This window comes from Lathamus discolor, chromosome 2 (genome assembly GCF_037157495.1).
Source record: "Lathamus discolor isolate bLatDis1 chromosome 2, bLatDis1.hap1, whole genome shotgun sequence".
Lineage (NCBI taxonomy): Eukaryota > Metazoa > Chordata > Aves > Psittaciformes > Psittacidae > Lathamus > Lathamus discolor.
Genome location: NC_088885.1, coordinates 30,196,934 through 30,218,315, shown reverse-complemented (window position 1 = coordinate 30,218,315; position 21,382 = coordinate 30,196,934). Strand labels below are relative to the sequence as shown.

Here is a 21,382-nt window from a genome sequence, read left to right as displayed (position 1 = left end):
TCAAATATTATTTGCAGATATTCTTGTTATTTGAGATTCTACTGGGTAATTAAATTGTGAATTGATCTTCAGATACTTTTTTTTTAAAGTAATAATTTTAAAATAAAAAATTTTTAAAAGGTAATTTTAAAGTTAAAAAGTAGAAGTTTGGGTTTTTATTAAAATGGCGTGTGATATTTTTTTCCAGAATTAAACTTGGATGTTTCATTGTTTTGATCTAAGAAAGAAGTTAAACTTAGAACCACATAAATTACGTTAAATTTATAATCTTAATGGCAGTCTGTATTGATAACTGTTAGCTTGCATCTGTGAATCCGTAATATTCCAGTTGAACCAGGGGTGCCTACAGGCTCATATTGTAAGATAGATTAAACTGGACATGTTATTCCTCTTCACCTCATGTTTGAACAAGAAATACAAGTACCTGCTTTCGGGGTGCTACAGGCAGTAGGTGCATCTTGAAGCTGTGTACAAGCTCCTTTCCTCTGCCTTTCCTCTTCCCCTACTACCCTTTACTGTGCTTCTGGGGTGTATACAAGATCTTCACCCTAGTCTTTGAGGATTTGTCTTGTCTTGTGTTGCAGAATAAATGCTGATTAAGAGGTTGTGACACAAGGGGTGGTGGGGACAATTTCTTTCTTTTTCTGCTGTTCTTGTCCTGAAGTGTTACTCCTAAAGGTGCAACTTAGCAATGCCCCTGAGATGTGGTCTGGTGACTGCACAGGAGAACAGTCAGTATGGGTTTTAGAGTATAGGGCTTGCTCAGTATATGTGGGGCTGGGATTCCCTGGCTCTATTCCCTGGGCAGTCTTTTGACATCATCCTGACTGCTTGCTCTTTTTTCTTGGGATTCAGCACTCTACATTCTTCTAGAGGGTAGATGGCAAAGAAAAGATGCTCCATGCCCACTGTGCAACTTGCTAGTGAGTAATTCTGGCACTGTCAGCAGCTGCTTCTAAACTGGAGCTGCTCCCTGGCTGTCTAGACCTTGGCATTATACCTGAGAAAAGTCAAGGCTGGACATTGGAGGTGATGATTTGTCAGGAAGTGTATTTTATGGAGTGGGGAGGCCTTGAAAAATCCACAGAACTTGATTAAAAATTATTTTATCTAGCCACTGGAAAATTATGGTTGCTGGGCATTGGCTAAAGGTACAACAGAGGTACCTAGAGGTACAACATGTTACCAATTTAAATGGTGTGCAGTGTAAACAATATTGGTTCTAGGTTGTTCTGTAGATTAAATGAAAGTCTTTGAAACAAAATCTATGCTGGGAGAATTCCATGATGGAGGAATGCCGATGAGAGTTTAAATATTCAGTGGAGAACAAAATGATCCTTGCTTCTCTTTAAGATAGGTATCTGTGTTCTTTCCATTTATAAACTGACTTTTCAATAAAAATTTGTGTGTGCATGCGTGTGTACACACAGAAAATACATTATATATATATGTACACACACAGAGAAAGCATACATATGTGTGTATATGTAGTTTCTGTTGACTGAAACACAGGGGGGAGAGGATTTTTATTTTACAATAACAAACTTCTGCCGTTAATGAAGCAGATGCTTACAGCTTGTAAGTGCTGTCTTGTATTTATAGGTTTACTTTTTTTTTGATGGGCAAACATTTGCAATAATATGATTAGAGTACTTTGCAGAGTGGAATTGCTTTTGATTTCACAGCTGTCTTTCACCCCTATCTTGAGTTCTTCAGGTTAAAATAATTTTTAAATAATAGATTCACTATTCTTAAAAGTTAAAACCCTTTCTATTCTTTTGTTTTGCATGACAGTGAAACTTGTATAAAGCTGCTTAATCTCTCTATTTAAGTTTACATAATAAGTTTCTGGAAGGGATCACTTATACAGTTTGCATAAAGGGATGGCTTACTCTTCTGCTTGCATGTCCATTTTTGTCTTTCAAGTCTGTCATTCCAGACATTCTTTCACTTCACATTTGTGTCCTTCCGTCTTCCTTCTTTCTGTTTGTTCCTTTTTTGTTTTTGTTTTTAAACTACTAGTCTATGCTGACTCTGACCCATATGCTGTGGCAGGAGTGTGTAATGACCACGGCAAGACATACGCACTGTATGCTATCACAGTCCATCGGAGAAATCCAAACAGCGAAGAGACATGGAAGACATATCGACGCTACAGTGACTTCCATGACTTCCACATGAGGATCACTGAGCAGGTAATTAATTTCATAAATTCTTTTCAGGTTTCTTTGAAAGGTGCTTTTTCTGTGGGATGGCATGGCATGAGTATTGGCTTTCTCAAAGTGACTTAAGATGTGGAGTTAAAGCATTACATTTTTTTCCATTAAAGTTTACCTTTTTTACTGATTATATCATATGTTATTTGTGCTGAGCGTTTTACAGGTGCATGTTCCTATAGTTTAGTACCTGATGACTATATAACTGCTCTAACAAAAGAAAATGGAACTTAAAAATCTTCCTTCTCTCAGCAGTTGGGTATTTCATTTGATATGTTTGTCACAGAGATTAAGAAATAAAAACTGAGCTTAGGAAATAGGTATTTGGGTTTTAAGTGAAATGTTAATGATTGGTGGGGTCTCAAAAGGGACAGCTGTTGGCAGCTCAGTGTACTGCTAGACAAATCTGCCTTTTATTGCTGCACTTGTTTTCTCAGACTCTTTAACTCTCCTAAAGTGAAAGAAGGAAAAAATAGAGACTTGGAATTCACCAGCTGGTACAAAGTAAACTTGATGATATGAAAAAGTGTCAAAAAAGCAATGCTTTTGAAAGAGGAGGGTGAAATGCTTTTAAACCCAGCCTTTGGAGAAGTCAGATTTGACTGTATAATCTTTAAACTAGTCAGAATTGTGGGATTATATCCCTTTACTGTGTTATTCACAGAGAGGCATAGAGAACAAATTCTGTGCAGGTAAGCTAGCATTATGAAATCACAACAGAAGTAAAAATAGAAAAGACTTAATTGAAAAAAGTGTACATCGTGTTGAATATTTGTATTAATTATAAACGAAGTCTGCTTTGCATTTCTGATTATGTTAGTGTCCTGTCACTAAATTTGAAATACCAGTTTTTGAACTGTTCTGCAAACGGACAATTACGGCTTCCTAGATCTTATAGTGAGTGAATGTTCTGCAGATGTGGGGCAGTTATTTAAAAATGGTCCACCAAGAAATGACTAGAAAAAATGTCATAAGCAAAATTTTTCAATATATAAAAGCTCAGAATTTTTTTGTTGCTAAATCTGATTTCTTTGAATTTACAGAAAATTGAAATGTTATCCTAGAACACAAAAATTGCAGAAGTAAAGAAATTCCTGTGCTACATTGTAGCATCTTGGAAACTCCCAACAATTTGCTTTGTTGTGAGAATTTTCTGCTGAGCTTACGGGCACAGAAATGTCACTGATACACTGAACACCCTTCTTGTGTGCATGTCTGAGACATTTTGGAGACATACTAAGGGTAAAGGTTTGGATTTTTTATTTAAAATTAACAAGTAGGACAGAGATTGTTTTATATTTTTTTCAGAGAAAATAGGTACTTGATCCAAAATCGAGTTGAAGTTAACTGTGAATAGTATCTGTATGAGCTTTTTATTCCTTAAAATACTGAAGAGATTCACAGCACTTTCTTTAAGTCAGTAATATAATAATAATCATTTGGAGTAGCTATCTGTATTTAAAATGGATGTTTTTCTCTGCTTTCATTGTTTCTGCTAAGCTACAAGTATCCAAATAAAAACTAGACTGTTCTGTTATTTCCCCACATGACCTATTTGTTTCTAAAGTTAGAAATTTATTCTTTGGTGCTTCCTACAGGCCATAAATGTTACAAGAGCTTTGTGACCTTCCAAAGTTTAATGCTGTCTTTGCACAAACACAGCTTGCAGGGACTGAATTAAATCACTCCTTAAATCTGTAATTTTGTGTGCTTCTCTAGGGAGAAAAGGATACAAACATTTTCCAAGGGTTTTTTTTTTTAAGGCCTGAATACTATACCTGTCTCTCTTTACCACCTAAAAATTATTATTTATTATTTACACTAAGTCTAGATTCTATATGTCAATAATCCTGATTCTTAGAGTTTTAGTCTTGTCACTTTTTTATTTTTGTGCACTGTAGCAAATATATTCAACCTTCTTAAATGCTAGGGCCTCTTGTTTCCTAGCTGCTTCTCTGGAACAAAAATTCTATCTGTAAAACTGGAATACATGTCAACCAGTGCCAGTCACTTGTTACCTGGTGAAAAGGCACGGGTGATAGTGTATCAAGCATGGCATGATAATGTATGCATAAATAGGGTGCGGTCATGAGTTCTAGGAATAAAAGCTTAATCATTTCCTTAGTAGGTATGATCAAGAGAGGAAGAGAAATATGTTTTAGAAGGATTTACAAGTTCTCTTGATTGTAGTCTCATAACCCTATTAACTTTAATAACGAATCTTGATACTAAACTTTTTGCACATTACGCTAGTCTGTATTTAAAAAATCAGTATCACATCTGTGTCCAGAAATCAGATTTTGCCTTTGACAATATCCCGAGAAGTTTCGTGCATTTGTTCTTGATGGCTTATTACTTATTTTGGCTTTTCCAAGGAGTCAGAGTTCCGGGCTTGATGCACAAATTATTTGTGGGATGAGAAAAGGTCAATGTAATTTGTAATTTCTGAGCCTATGTGGTGATATGAAACTTTCGAAAACAGAAAAAAAAAAAAAAAATCTTCTTTTTCTAGTTTGAAAACCTTGCAAATATACTGAAACTTCCTGGCAAAAAAACATTTAACAATATGGACAGAGAATTCTTGGAAAAGAGGAAAAAAGATTTAAATGCATATTTGCAGGTAAGCTGTTAGGGGTCTTTGCTTATGCAGTTGGTTGGAATTCTTTTTTCCTGAGGTAGAAAATATGGTAGCGTGTTTTGTTTGTGTTATGTTTTTTGGTGGTGGTGTTTTGGGGGTTTTTTTGTTTGGTTTTTTTTGTTTGTTTGTTTGTTTTGGTTGGGGTGGGTTTTGGTTTGTTTTTTTTTTTTGTTATTCTCAGCCAGTTCTATCAGAACTCCTGAGCTGGTGTGATCCACCTGTGCTGGTTTTGAGGTCTATACAATTAACCTTCTTCCATTACACTCATGTTTGTGGTTACTTTTGCTTGTGCTGTTGCATGAGGATTGGCGTGGTACCCAATCCAGCAGCATAGCAAATCACCCAGCTTCTCCATTCAGATAAGGCCTGTTATCAGCAGAACCAAAGCAATCCAGTTGTCTGACTTCATAAGGACTTCCTGGTCATTTAGAACTAGAATATGTTGGCCAACTCAATGGACATGTTAACAGTAAATAATGAAGATGAATAAAGCAGTGTGAAATCTGATCTGTTTAGAGTGCTAATATTTTTTCTTTTGAGATGTACCCTGTTTTTAATAGCAGTATTTTTTTTGATCTTTTTGTTAGCTTGTTTTAGAAGCAGTTTGAGTGGTCATAAATGTGTGCATTTTTTTGTAATTAACATACTATCTAAAATTATGTGCATTACCAAGAAGCACACTTGTTTCCATCTTGAGAACAATGTAATGTTGTAATAAAATTTAGAGAATGAAAAAGAAAATGCATAGCAAGATGTAGTGTGTTTGTGCATGGTACTTTTACTAAGCTGAATGGTCTGGCCTTTTTCATTATTTATTAAAAAACATTTTAATATTTTACTCAGCTCTTGTTAAATCCAGAAATGATGAAAGCTTCTCCAGCTTTAGCCCACTATGTGTATGACTTCCTGGAGAATAAAGCCTACAGCAAAGGGAAGGGGGATTTTGCACGGAAGGTAAGACTGTAAACAGAACTTCAGAACATTCATTAGTGTGCAATGATTGAATTAAACAGAGATGAGAACTGGGATTGAACAACTATGTAGTGTTTTTCAAAACAACTTGCAAGTGAGTTGCTTTAATACTTTGAGTGGCAAAGTATCTGAGGACCTGTGGAACCAAATATTTACCAGTTTTATAGCATGTAAATTTATTTGTATGACAAGGAAATAAAATTTTCAAATCGGACAGTGTATTGTACCAAAGCTACTTTAAAAGTTACTTTGTCAGACATCTGTGTTCTGTTTTGTTTTTTTTTTTTTCCATAATCTTATTCTTTCTGATTTCTTTTTTCCAGTTCTTTACTCTGTATTTGCTGCTGTTACCATGCTCTCCACTCTTCAGCTCAAAATATGAAATGCATTTCCCTTCAAAAGCACATGTTGTGTATTTAGTTGTTGTAACCATTCAAAGTCATTGGTTGAATTTGGAGCTCTGAGCTGTGCATCTTTTTTGTTAAGCCACTAGAACGCTCAGCAGACAAGTGATTCCTTGTTCAGTTGACCAATTTGTGTGGGCATCTGCTTTGCAAATACAGCTATTTCTAAACTTCTAGTGCTTTTCATATAGAAAGCATCTGCAACACTGTTGTCACTTCAAGTTGTTCTGCCTATATGCCTTAAATGCTTAAGAGTGAAACAGTTATTAAGGTTTATGTAATGACTGATTAAGATTTTATTTTCAGTGTATCAAGGTCTTCATAAACTTAACTTTTTAAGGGCATCACACCAGTATTTGTGCCTCTGTTTGGACTAAATTTAGAGTATATACTGAAAAAAATTGTAGCAGCTCCTATGAAACTATTTTGGTTTTAATTCTACTTTTAATATAAGAATATTACTCCAGTGCTGTTTGAAAGAGGCCTGTTTCAGAGATGAAGAGTTGAAAGCAGAAGTGAAACATCTGGAAGTAGGAAGCTTGGAAGGGAGAAATGGCACTGAATGGAGAAGAAAAGGAAAATAAATTCAAGCTAAGAAAAGCTGAGGGATGGAAAATGGGACTCGAAATAGAAGTGTTGAAAGATGTAAATAGCTACAGTAGTGCTATAAGTAATGAGAAATATGAATGAAAGTGAGGCTAAAGCTTTATTCTACCTTCTGTAATGAAGTTATGCAATTTGAGTTGTTCTTTATATTATTGTTCCCTGGAACAGTGTGATAATTCTCATAGCGTATTAATACACTGGTGTCCTCATAGATTATACAATTCTGGTTAAACATCTTCCCCTTCAGATGGACACATTTGTAAACCCCCTGCGTAACTCTATGAGAAATGTATCAAATGCAGTCAAGTCTCTCCCTGACAGCCTGGCAGAGGGAATGACTAAAATGTCAGACAACATGGGTAAAATGTCAGAGAAATTGGGACAAGACATAAAGCAATCATTTTTCAAGGTAAGAAAATATTTAGTAGTTAATACATACTAGTAAATTAATAGGAGATTAGCTACTGACTCACTGAAACATATATACCATAATGAGTCAAGTCATTAGACAGAAGTTTGTTTTATACTTGTACCTTTCAATAAGGTTCAGCAGCTGTACTACGAACATGGAGTTCTCATTGCTATTAAGTAACATATATTAAGATAGCATCTGCAGACTGTTAGAGTAATACTTTTTTACTTAATTCAGTGCAGCCTCTTGATGAGTGATTTTTTATTTTTTTTCAGCAACCATTCTCATAAAGCTAGCTCATTGCTTCATCTGCTGCTTTCATTAGAAAAAAAAAAAAAAAAGCCCAACTATTTTTTGAAACTTACAGTAAGAAGATAGCCTCTTTTCTGCTTATTCCTTGCTGAATTCTGTTTTTTTAATTAAATTTTCTTTCTGTCTTTCCTGCCATCTTTTCTCTTATCTTCCTAAAATATAGTACCTTACAGGTGGGGAATGGTAGCATGGCATCCTATTTAGAAGTCCTATGAAAGTAATAATAACCCTGACATGTCCATCTTACATTCCTTTCCTCAACTTTCTGTGTGTAGCTGTAAGGTCAGTGGTCAGGGATTGTTCCATTTTGTGTTAGCAAAGCAGTTACATGTGGCAGATGTAGGACAGCAACCAAAATGAGATAACCCTTAAACCATGAAAGGGAATAATTAATCTGTGGTGGTGTTGGGGAGGGTTTCTAGGTTTGGGTTTTTTTGTTTGTTTTTTTTTGCTTGGTTGTGGGGGAGAGGAGTTAGGGTTTTTCTTAATTGCTTGTACAATAAAATGAGTGGTCTGGACTTTCTCTTTGCTGGTAACTTTTCTGCTGTTTGACTAACAATATATCTGCAATTTACTCACTGGGAAGTGTCTGGCTAGGCAGGACTTCAGATAAAGGGGAAATATGAGAAGAAGTATCAGACACATGAATTTCTAGATGTTTTCCAGTTGAAGCATTAGGCATTTGAGAAAATGCATGGGGATAGTCTTAAAGGTGTTGGTAACTTGGATAACTGTAGGAGAATACCTACAGGCTTGATCTGCAGAGGATGAAAAGACTACTGTATGGTTATCTGCAGTAGTATGCAACTGACTTTTGGCCAGTTGCAAAAAAATGGTCTGATTTATTGATATTATGAAGTATTATTTCCTTTATAAACATTACATTTTTTTCATTGTAGGTGCCTCCTTTGATCCAGAAAACCTATTCAGATCCTGACCATTGCCGTGTTGCAGCACCAATTGATGACAATGTGAGTCTGACATTCTTCCTTTCAGCTGACTCCTTTAAAACCAAATTAATATGATCTTATTCTGTATTAAGCTCCATATTTATTGTTTTCTGATAATATAAAAGGCACTCACAAAGGGTTCCAAACTTTATGATAACATGCTTCCTTCTAAAATTACCATCTTTGTTAGCACTAAGATGGTTTGCACAACAGTGAGAACTTAGAGTGCTTATACTATGACTTCTGTGTTTTATGGGTGGGGTTTTGTTTGGTTTTTGATTTTTTTTTTCTCTTTTCCACTCCTCTCTCCAGTATCTGTATGTTCAAAGTTAGTGTGGTACCAGACTCTTACCATCATTTCAGTTGGTATTTTATGGATTCTGATTTCTGATGTGACCTCTTAAAAAGCATTTGTTTAATTGATCAAGAGTAGTGTTTGATATGTTGTTGTGGAAAACATCTTCAGAATGTTTTCCTAAATAATAAACTTTTAGTATGTGGATACCTAAATTATATAAAGTAGTAATATTAGAAACATGAAAGTGAAGTTTAAGCTTTTGATGGTATCATAAGCTATGGTATTTTACTATTGTTCTGATTGAAACGTTGATCTTATATGTGAAAACAATTGGTAAAAACCTTTTATCTCTAAGTAGGACAGAAAGGCCATGAGATTACCAGTGATTATATGCAATTTGCTATGGTAATAAATCTGCACCTGTTCTGCCCTTCACATTTGGGGTTTTGATCACATCAAAGCATTCCAGTTTGTCTGGTATAGAAGCTATGCTGGCTTGTATAATAAAAGCATTAATAACAACTAAGATGAAAATCTAATACTTTCATACTACAGAATTTAGTAAATTCTCCCTCAAATTTTAATATTTGAAAAAAATAATGTTGACAGTTTCTACAAATATATGCCATACATCATTTAAACCTTGTACATGGTTGTTGAATCTTCTTAGTATTTCCATAGCTGTTTTTTGTAAGCTGATCTGTGTCACATCATCTATTAAATAGTAAAATGATGATGTTTTTTATCTAAAGTGTAAAAGCATTTATGTCGATGCAGAATTGAATGATATCTAAATAAATGCAGTTCATTGCAATGAAGTGTCATTGTTCTTTGGAATTGTTCTGAATTTGGCACAATGCATCCATAAGAAAAAGATGCCAAAGAAAACTCCTAGACTTTTCGTATTAGGCAATTAGAACAGCTAACAAAGGGAGAGTTCAGGGACAAGCTCTCCCTTTAGGACATGTTCACTTGTCTTAACTTTGTTCAGCTTTGGTGAAATAACTATTTCTGTCTTATTTTAAAAAGTCAGTGGATTTAAGCCTAGTTCATCTTTAATTTTCAAGCTTTCTTTGCTCTTAGTGATGTTACAGGAGATTTAGGGAAGATTTCTTGTTACAGTAAAATATAGAGCAAAGTGTTTGTCATTGTTCTGCTTATACTGAAACATTTGACCTGTGAATTAACTACTAATACTGTACCTGTCTTGAACTGAAATAAATGTTTACTGATTGTACTTTTACTTGGTGATTAGGTGGATGACAATATTCCACTGAGAGTAATGCTCCTTCTTATGGACGAAGTCTTTGATTTAAAGGAAAGAAATCAGTGGTTAAGAAGAAATATAAAAAATCTGCTTCAGCAACTTATTAGAGCAACATATGGTGACACAATTAATAGGTACTGCTTTTCTTATATAGGGTGATTATGTGAGTGAGACTGTGGACTGTGTCTATAAATTGTTTTTGCTATTACTAAATTACTGTGGTTTAGATCTGCTTTCATTTGCCTTTGAAGAGGATCAATAAACCAAGTACAAATGTAGTGTAAAATGGAGATAAACACAAAGCATTACTGAAAGACAAAGTCCAGTAACTGTAATGTAACTTAATGGTGATGGTGTCTGTGCTTTTTGCCTTGTGTTTTACACTGTGCTTTTTCATTAATACTGTTTATTAATTTCTGTGCTATTTCTATCTCTTCAATGCCACAGTTGAAACACTGGCACTATCAAATTATGTGAACTGTACTGAGTTGCTGTGTTTTTTTCTCTCATACTTTAAAAGATTGAGGGGATGAAGGGTAAAGACTATTATGGGGTCTGTTCTCCTTCCTTCTCCTCTCCCTGTGTTCTCTGTAATTCACATGTGCTTATTCATGCAAATGCAAAGCAAATTAGTGGTGCTAAATAAGTAATGTTTCTTGCCCTCAGCTTAGAAATCTGTTTTCATGTTTTCCCTTTTAATAGGTTGCTTATGAAGTGTAAATAAAAATACAAATAAAACCCAAATTTATAGAAACAGGATTGTCACTAAATTGCCACTTTGGATTAGTGCCATGAATCAAAAGCTTAATTTCTGGCAGGTGGGAAGTAGTTTCTTACTGCTTTTTCAGGACATTCCTCACTGTACTTCTTACCCTTCAGAAGTATGTTTGTAACATTTTCATCACTCTTAAACATACTGACAGTTCTTGTGGTACCAGTAGTGATGCAACCATATAGTAATAGCAGCACTGGATCTTTTTCAGATAATTATCTTGACCTGTGCTTCAAAAAGCATGCTGCCCTTTTGAACAACTAATACTTGTTGCTGTTTTCAGACTGTAGTATATAACAGGCTGCTGCTTACTTACTGCGAAAATATTCTGCTTCTGCCTTTGGAGCTATTCCGGATACTCACGACTTCCTCTGGTTCATCAGTCATAGCTTGTCCTGACAGATTCTTGGGGTTTAGAAAAAAATTCGATCTTGTTTTGTTTTGTTTTGTTTTTCTTACTTTTCATATTATTTTCTTATTTCTTAGAAAACTAAAATTATGTTGAATTATTTCCCAGGAAATAATGTTGATTGTGGCGATAGACATGTATGTAATTTTGGTAAATATCCTAGATTTGGATATTGATCTCTGTGTGTGTTGATGAATGATGGTCAAAGTTTATGATCAGTCTGTATCTCCTGATAAAGGTTATAAAGTAAGTGCATAGATAACTGTGTAATTTGAGATGAAGTTGTCTTTTTGCTTGCAAAAGCAGAACTTGAAGAGTGCTCCATGAAGAGGAGCCCTTTACAGGCAGAACAATTATCTAATGCTGGTGGGAGGTGCAGGATTGAATTTGCAGCCTACTTATTCATCATATATTTGCTTAAAGAAAAAGGTGTTAGCTTTAGGAGTGATCAGTGACCTCAGATTTTTATCTTTTAGAATCAGCACTTGCCTTCGTAGTATGTAGTTTATAAAACCTACTTAAGGAGTTGGAGAAAGCTGAAGTTGTACTTTGTTTGCCCTAGAGTGCTCTTTAAAATGCTATACTTCTGTTCTCTGTTCTAAAAATTAAATGAGACTTGTTTGCTTTGATTTTAGAAAAATAGTTGATCATGTTGATTGGATGACATCTCCTGAGCAAGTAGCAGATGCGGTGAAACGCTTCAGGTATGTCTTTTGTCATAGCTGTTGCATATGATCTTCTTGCCAGTTGGTGTCTAGTATCTCTGTATCCTTCCTATTCTTTTTATGTGAGGAAATTGTTTGTGTACAGAACTCCAGCTAGAGCATATGCTGCTTTTTACATGGGTTAAGTCAGAGAAAGTAAATTTCACGTGAAGAATGTTTTTGAACTCTCTCCTTTTTCTTCAGAAGTTCTTCGTTAGCCAATCTAGAAGAGCTGTATACTTCCAGATTTCATCATATTACTGATCAAGAGTCTTGTTTGCCTTGATGAAGGCAGTTGCATGCCCTACCTTAAAAAGGCAAACAATTATTCCTAAAAAAATCCCCTAGCTCTAGACCAATATGTTTAATATGTGGGCACATACTTTCAAATTCAGGCTTCAGTTCCCTTGTATCAAAGGCTTTGTTGTTCCTTTTCCTAAAAGTCTTAACTGGCTTCTGCAGCACTGTAGAGCAAGAGCCGTCTCCCTTGCCTCTTATTTTTTTTGTTATTGGTGGTGGTGGTGGTGGTTTTGTTCTGATGGAGTAAAGGTGATAACACAGGGTAACATATTAGGTAAAATATAAATAAAGTAGGATAACATATTAGCCATTAGAATACATGCTTTACAGGTATTTGTTATTCTTTAATAAAACCAAATAAGAATCTCTGCTTCTTATTCAGAAAGAGGATGTTATTCACTAAGACAAATGGCTTTTTAGGCAGTCATGTCTTTTGCACTGAGTTTTAAGCTATACTGAAACATCTTAGCTTTAGCTCGTTCATAGGCTAACTACTGTGAGAGATCTAATGAAGTGTTTAATAGGCCTAAGCCCAGAGTCTGTTAGTGGTGATAGACACTGGTTGGTAGGAGCAAATCTGAAATACATTTTATGTAACAACAGTGGTATTTGAATGCTTTTGGTGTGTAATGTTTCCTTACAATTTTCTTCATCAGATTGTTGGGCTAAAAAAAAGTATAGGGTAGCTACTAATACACTGAGTGTATTGCACTTCTTGCCTTTGATTTCTTTTTTGCCTTTTCCCTTTTCTAATATTTGAAGTCTATGTTAGGTGGTGTGCAAATTACTTTCTTGTATTTATTTCATGAGATAGCTTTGAGGGATTTAAAAGAGCCTTTCACTTGATAAAATTTTTATGTATTTTGACACATTTGCTTTTGTTACAGAGATGCTTTCTGGCCCAACGGTATTTTAGCAGAGACAGTTCCGCGGAGGGACAAAGCTATTAGAATGCGAACAAGAGTGGCAGGGAAGACAAAATTACTGGAGGTAATGCCAGGTAAGTGAGTCTGGAATTGAAGGCTAATAATCTTTACCATATATTGCTTCTGGAATTAGTCCGTATTCTTACTGATAGTTAAAATGTTGACAAGAAATGTTGACATATGAACTGTGTTTAAATTAAAATATTTTATTATTAAAGCACTGCATATTTTCACATGTATTGTGGCTTCACAACTGTAATTCTCTTAGACCCACCCAGTATTTAGCTTCACTAAGTTTAGCAGATGAAATACCTGTATTCCAATGCGCCATGATTACATGTAAAATAACATGGTTACACATATATAGCATAAAAGTGAAGTAATTTTTAGAAATCCTTTCTGCTGTAAGAGAACTTTCAGTTTAGTTATGGTGTGTATAATAGAGGCACTGTTACTACAGATTCCAGGCTACATAAGTTGAAAGACTTAGTATTCAGTTTGTTAACACAGAAGCAGAATTTAGATTAAACTTCTGTGTAACCTTCGTTTTTGTAGATGAATTGAAGCACATCATCGGTGCTGAGACTACACGGAAAGGCATTCTTCGGGTCTTTGAAATGTTCCAGCACTCTCAGCTGAACAAGCGAATGGTGTATGTGTTTCTGGAGAGATTCCTAGAAACCTTATTTCCACAAAATAAGTTCCCTGAGCTCTTCAGCAAACTGCATTCACGGTCAAAGCAGATGCAGAGGTATAAGCAGAGACTACTTTCTACTCAAGCGCCTTCCTTACAGAAAAGGTGACACTTCAAACCTGCAAAGCTGGTGTATGTTTGTCCAGGATTAATTACTTGGGCAGATTCTCTGGGGCTTCAAACTCACATGCTGTTATTTCTGCACCAGTCTTCTAGTGTCACATATTAGATTATTAATGCATCTGTAAGACCTGTGGATCTTCTCATCTTCACTTGTAATTCAACCACTACCAGAAGGGTTTGTGTGTTTTAAATGATTTGGTGCGTCTTCATGCAACATTGGAGGAATACTGGCCCAGTATACAAGAATGCTGATTCCTTCCTTTTCTGAGTTGATGTTTTGTCAGCAATGAAAAGTGCCAGACTGCTCAAGTAAAGCACAACTATGGCAACGCAATAGAAGGAAAGGATGTTTTGGCACTGGGAGATAGTGCAATGTGTGAGAATAAGGTGGAATTGTTCAACATTATGACTGTTGAGGCTCTGTAGGGCTCTCTTAACATTCCTGTAAAGGCTGAGCTAACAGGAAAAGCAGTCTCTGGAATAGCAGGTTTGTAGGAGAGCGGAGAAATAGTTATAGCCCCATCATAAAAGTACATTTATTAAAGAAAAATAGAGGCAATGTGGATTTTATGCCCCATTTACAACACCTTTCATGTTTTAAAGAATAACATCAGATCTAATGGGGGGTTTAGTAAAGGCAGAGGTGCAGTAGAAACAAACCCTTTACTTTGATTATGCTGTAGCTTAAGAGCCATATTCTGCTCGTACAGCACCTGGCATAGATATTGCATGTAACTTCAGTGGAGAAGTGGCATCATATTTATGTTCGGTTGACATATTTGAACATATGTCAAGTTGATAGTTGTAGAAGGAAGGGGGTACATCTTAAAAAGAAGATAGACATGTTAGAAGATGAGGAAATTGCACTAAGACACAGTTTACGCACAACTCCCCACTAAATTCTGAAACTTGTTTTGGATGTGAAAGACTATGTCCTACATAAGTGAAAGATTCCTTACCTTTTAGTGTGTAAGCCTCGAATGGAAAATGTTAAATTAGCTGGTTCCTCACAGGTAAAAGATTTCATTAGTCATATGCAAACACTTGGAAAATCCTGAACGCATCTCAGTGTATATATGAAAATAAAAATGAGATAAAACTGGAATATTTTTTTAAATATTTTTTTTATTTTTTTGATGTAAAATTTTAATAAAAATTTGACATCAAGGCCCCACATCCATCTGTTTAGTTTCAGTGAAGAATTTCTGTCCAATTAAAAATAAAGTAACAACCAAATAATCCTGTTTGGCCACAGCATATCTCAGTTTGTGTTTTCCATAGTCCCCTACTGTTTGAGCACCGCTATCTGGATATGAATAGGAAGTAATCCTACAGAGTCCGGTACTTTTCTGAATGCTAAGCGCAAGGTGAGATACAGCAATTGATCAAGGATCCTTATAGCAATTTGTGTCATAATGGGAACAAATGATCCTTTTACATGAGGGAGGAGCATAGACCTTTTATGAAAGCGTTCTAAGAGAAGACAAGAAGGCTCTCAAAGGACCTAGTTAAATTGACTGGAGCCTCTATATAGATCATTTTTTCTCATGGACTCTAATGCAATGTAGCCTTTTATCATACTACTTAATGATGATCATATTGTACTGTTAACATTCTCATACAGTATGCATGGACTCAAGTGCACTTGTTTTGGTTTTTTTCTTTATTGCAGAACTAAATGCTATAAATTAAATCCCTTTATTTTATAGTCCTTAGGAAGATGAGTTGGTTAAATATGTAAGAACCCTTCCCCCTTCCTTTCTGCAGGTTCTGTGGAAGTGTGTTGAATTTAACAAGTTTGAGTTCTGTGTTAAGTAATCAGTGTAGCCAGCTCCTGTTGTTTACAAGCCTGTATCTTCCTCTAATGTCAGGGTGCTCAAGCATTCCTGATATCTGACTGATGAAACATCGTTCAGCAATTGTTCTTGGCGATATAGCAAATACATCCTTGAGCCTACCAAATCTAATTTATGGCTTTTAAATCACTGAATTTGTTATGCAGTATGAAAGCGGGAAGTTCAAATACTGTTTTGTCAAATCTGTGGAACTTTTTATGTATCTGTAGGTACCATGAAAAAATTCAAGAGAATAGTGATAATGTGCAAATTTTTTTTTTTTTATTATCTGGTACATTTCTATACAAAAAATAAAATAATATCTCTAGGAATGTGAAGTGAACATAATACACCATGTTTATTAGTTTTACTTAATGAATTTATTACATATATATACCTATACACACACTTGTATACATATGTGTGCATATGTATATATGTATTGAAGTTTTGTCTTCTGTATTTAATTACAGAATGTGGCTTCCTAATTCAGTGGTGCCTGTTGGCTGACAAGAATAATCAGAAATGAATCCTTTTTGTTAAAAAGAGTCTGTGTGTATCTCTATTTAAATGGTTTTCCTGTTGACAGCTTAAAATGCCTACCCTGTCAACCCAAGCAGCCTCTTATCCTAGAAAGTTTCCAAAACTGAATGTTAATATACAGTACCTAAGTGTCTGGGTTTATCTTCTGGCCTCTGGGTGCTGTGACTGGCTGCTGAAAATTGTGCCATTGTCAACAAATGCACTTGTTTTAGCCTTAATTATTTTTAAGAGAAAACAAGCAATTGAATTTTCCATTTGGTTCATCCTCAAGCTTGTGCTGCTGGTGTTTGCTAGAACTATACAGTAAATTTTAAGTGCTACCAGAATGTGTACCAAAATAAAAATATATGAATTCCACAATCTAAATTTTAATTTTGTGCAATATTTTCATTTCCTGCATGTGTATTTGAATAACTGTAAAATAAACGAATTTTTAACGTTTTGAAGTCTAGGTTAAAAATATTTTCTTGGCTGAACAATTTTGCATTCTGTTGTTGCGTTAGTTTATTTAAGGACTTGTTTTAAAAGTCTTATTTGTTACTCCTTTGTTAATTTTACCCTTGTTCTCAATGATCCTTGCTCATCTGAGCAAAGCTCATATATTACAAGGGAAAAATCTGAAGAGCACATCTCATGAATATAGCTGTTATGAATTACTTGTGCATATCATTGTACAGTAAGTGTCAGCTGTGTGCCTATTTGTTCTATTGACGCTTTTTCCCTCCCTTTCCCTTCCTCTTGTTTCTGTAACAAAGAATGAACATGAACCAGGCTGCCATGGTCACTTCTACTGAATGGCAGAAGACTGAATTTATTTTTTTTTTTTTTTTGAGTTTGCATTTATGTTCTGTCCAATAGAAAGCTAAGAAATCACACTAATAAAGTATTAACAGGATTACGACCAGTCTGTTTGTTTTTAAAATAACTTTCTCACTAACAGGTACGAATGTTCCTCAAGTCTGGAAAAAAATCACTGAAGATAAAAATACTGCTTTTAAAGCAATCCTTCCATGTTTGGAAGGTTTGCTTTTAACCAGTTAATCTCTACATTCATCTTCAACCAGCTTTTTCAAAGAGTCCTGTATTTTAAAAGGATTTATGCAGAAGCGGTGGGATTGTTTGGTGCAGGAGGTGTTTTTTGTTTTTTTTTTTTTTTTTAATATATTGTTGCATTTTTTTACTCTGGCTTTTCCCCCTAGGTTTATTTTTGCAGCAGCTGGATCTACCACGGGAGCACAATTGTTACCCTTGATATATTTATTCCAGCTGTTTCACATTCATCAAAAAGACATCCTGAGCTACGGAGATGTTCGTTCTTTGACCCTGGGGTAAAGTGCTTACCACTTTCACTAACTTACTTCTGCTACAGGATATAGACCCATCTCAGGAATTTCACTAGCTGATTGCAAGGTCTAACTTATTGAAGCTAGGATAACTACATGGCAAGAAATTCACACCATTATGAGCTTCTTCTGAAAGTCTTTAAAGTATCTGCCATTTGCTTAGTGAGGGTAATATGTTTTCATGTATTATTTAAATCTCCAGTCTATTTATCACATCCGTTTTATTTTGGTTTTGCTGTCTAGTGAATGTGTGAGGATTGCTGAAGTTTTTTGTAAAGTTCAATAATCAGCATCACTCTGCATTGACTTACTTAACTAAAGATTTCATGATTCATCTTTTAGAAGGAAATTATTTATTGGAAGCATATAATAAAATTTTATGTATTTGGAAATAAATTACCTTTGTTTTCACTGCCACTGAAGTTTCACCCAGATATACAGAGAAATGTGTTTGAATATGTCTGTATTCAAATATCTGAAATAACTGTTTCCCATGCTGTCTCTTTGAATTACTATGGCATGTTGGGGTTGGGATAATCTGCATGGGTCAGTTAAATTACTTGGTATCTGCTTCAGCAAGGGCCAACTGGAACTCTCAATTTGACATTTTAGAATTGAATAGTACATAAATTAATTCTGAGCTTGGGCTTTAATAGAAATGACATTGAATTTACTGGTAATCAAGAGCTACTATTTGGGTGTAAGGAATGTAGCTTTTAAAAACAGATTTGCTCTTTCTTACTATAATAGCTTTAAAAGTAGTTGTTTTGGCCTTTGTAATTCTGAATTGAGAGATACTGATGGAATTTTCAGTTAGCAACTTACTGGAAGTTTAAGCAAGAGATTCTCATAAAATTTTTAGAATTGGGAACACCATTCTTAATTTAGAATATGTGGAAGATGGTTTTGTGAGTTACCTGGCTATGCAATGCACAGGATAGCCGGAACTTGAAAGAAACTTCTACTTTTCTATTCTTAAAATAGCTGGACTGTACTAGGGTACAAAACTTCATTTGCAGAAGTCATTTCATGTTACCAAGTAACATGTTTCTTACTTTTCAGTGTGAATGTTAAGTTAGAATATGATATCAAAGGCAACATTTGCCTTTTTCTTAATGTTCCTTGTAGTCTGTTTAAAAGAAAATTGGTTTCATATCTTACCTGATCAATTTTATATTGCCTATGTTGATTTAAATCTCTAGTTTCCCAGTAATCCCTAACATCATTTTTGGAAACAAATGAGGCCTGCATATACCCAGTGTAAAAACACAAAAGGTATTTTGGGGAGAAAAGGATAGGAGCTTCAGTCAGTATTCTGTTGTCTTGGATAATTATATTCATACCAAAGTGAAATGGGAATGTCAGGCAGTTGGAAATTCACAAATTTTGCTGTGCTTGTGCAGTGCCATGTAAAGGAAACATGCAAGGTTCTCATGTGTATTACACATATAAAAAGAAAACAAAGATGTTTTTCTTAGGTGTAGGTTTTAAGTGGTGCTGAGGCTAGTGGCTAACAGGTGTGCTGTGTCTTTTGTTACAGTGTTAGTGTTCTGCTAGAAAGATACATGCAGCCTGCAAAAGTGTGTTACTGTCAAGGGATCTTTGGAACCAGGATACAGGCTGTCACCAGGAAAAGAACTTGCTCAAGTACCTGAGCACCTTCAAGTGATTACACATATAAATATTCATGCTATTTCAGTTGCTATAGAAGCCATCCTAATTTTTTGTGAGTGTCCATAGTAGTGATGCTACCAATAATGTTGTAGTCTGTAGAGGATGTGTCTTCTTGAGCCATAACAAGCCTAAAGATATGTTATACAGCTGTCTGTGTAGGTGGACTCTTTCAGCTTGACGGTACTGGGGACAGGATGCATCACGGGCGATGTTGCAGAAGATACTAAGTAGTATTCTTTTCAAATCAGATGGTAAACTACTGAAGTAGGAAAAAACAGAATACAGTCTGACCAGCAGTCATTTAATTTCTGAATTTAAACTTTTGGTATTATGGTACTTTATATGCCAGGATTTTTACTGTGATAAAGGCTGTGCTGTGTTTCAAACACTAGAATCAATCACATAGTAGTCAACCTGTTATTGTAACAGGCTGTCACTCGCTTCTGTGAAATAGAGTGCAGGTGAATGCTAGACAGGGAAACATCCCTCAATTTTTTTTCCAACAGAGATGGGAAAAACTTCTATTTCTGTCCATTCTGGTGGTGTTTGCTACACAAAGAGACAGCACAGCAGTTAGACCCTTCACTCTAAGTAGCATATGAAAATTATTGTATTCTGTATGCAAGATCATCTACTAAATCTGTAGTTAAGGAAACTGGATTGCTTATTCGTATCTAAATAAAATAACAGTTGCAGCTTCAGCTGTTCATGTTGAAAACAAATTCTTAACCTGATTTTTATCAATGCATAAAATATATCTGCACACTTTTGTGACCTCTATGATGGTCTTATTATTGTGGACTAGAATTAATAAGAATCCATAAGAAGCTACCTTTTAATTTTAAAAGTTGTTTTAACTGACAAGTAGTGTACTGATGATTTATTTTGTGCCAAGTCAAGTGATTTTTATTTTTTTTCTAAACTGAAAGATGTGCCCTCATAATGAGTCCATTAACCCATTTCTTCAGAAAACAAACAGTAAAACTTTGTACCTATTTAGTAACAGCATGTGAAGCACGATATTCTCACTGTTTCCATTAACTTAAAGACTTAAACTGGAAAGAAGGCCCTACAGAAGAGCATTTGAGGTGGGTCAGAAATATCCTTCAACTTCAGAATTATATTGGTAATGTTAAAAGTGCCACTAACTTCCCTTCCCACCTGACACTTTCACACTGTTTATACAAATTGGATTGTACATAATTGAACTTTGCTGGTTTTGAAGAGCAGTTTCTTTACAGGTCTATTAGGTTTTTTGTGCGTCTCTGGTACTGTGTGCATGTGTTGTTCTGGTATTTAAGTGTTGAATCAAGCATTTCACATTGGAGGAATACTATTTCACAAGGAATATTCCTTTCCCATAAACTCTTAGTGGGTTTTATCACAGATTGAGAGAATTACTCTGCAAATCATAGAACCATAGAATAGTTAGGGCTGGAAAGGACCTTATAATCATCTAGTTCCAACCCCCCTGCCACGGGCAGGGACACCTCACACTAAACCAGGTCAGCCAAGGCTCTGTCCAACTTGGCCTTGAGCACTGCCAGGGATGGAGCATTCACAGCTTCCCTGGGCAACCCATTCCAGTCCCTCACTGCCCTTACAGTAAAGCACTTCCTCCTTATATCCAATCTAAACTTCCCCTATTTAAGTTTTAACCACTTACCCCTTGTCCTGTCACTACAGTCCCTAGTGAAGAGTCCCTCCCCAGCATCCCTATAGGCCCCCTTCAGATACTGGAAGGCTGCTATGAGGTCTCCATACAGCCTTCTCTTCTCCAGGCTGAACAGCCCCAACTTCCTCAGCCTGTCTTCATACGGGAGGTGCTCCAGTCCCCTGATCATCCTTGTGGCCCTCCTCTGGACTTGTTCCAACGGTTCCATGTCCTTTTTGTGTGGAGGACACCAGAACTGCACACAATACTCCAGGTGAGGTCTCATAAAAGCAGAGTAGAGGGCAGGATCACCTCAAATAAACTGCATAG

General features: G+C 35.5%; 1 protein-coding gene across 3 annotated transcripts in view; it reads left to right on the top strand.

Moving 5' to 3' along the window:
- Positions 1-17,279, top strand: part of SNX13 (sorting nexin 13) — a 64,721-nt gene extending 47,442 nt beyond the window's left edge. For 2 of the 3 annotated variants that reach the window (XM_065666270.1, XM_065666268.1), the window contains 9 exons: positions 2,056-2,195; positions 4,729-4,836; positions 5,698-5,808; positions 7,084-7,245; positions 8,460-8,531; positions 10,064-10,209; positions 11,892-11,960; positions 13,148-13,260; positions 13,742-17,279. In XM_065666270.1, the coding sequence (XP_065522342.1) occupies positions 2,056-2,195; positions 4,729-4,836; positions 5,698-5,808; positions 7,084-7,245; positions 8,460-8,531; positions 10,064-10,209; positions 11,892-11,960; positions 13,148-13,260; positions 13,742-13,989 (1,169 nt within the window). In that variant the 3' untranslated portion in view covers positions 13,990-17,279. The remainder of the gene's footprint in view (positions 1-2,055; positions 2,196-4,728; positions 4,837-5,697; positions 5,809-7,083; positions 7,246-8,459; positions 8,532-10,063; positions 10,210-11,891; positions 11,961-13,147; positions 13,261-13,741) is intronic. The other variant, XM_065666269.1, reaches the window with a different exon arrangement.
- The last annotated feature ends 4,103 nt before the right edge of the window (positions 17,280-21,382 follow it).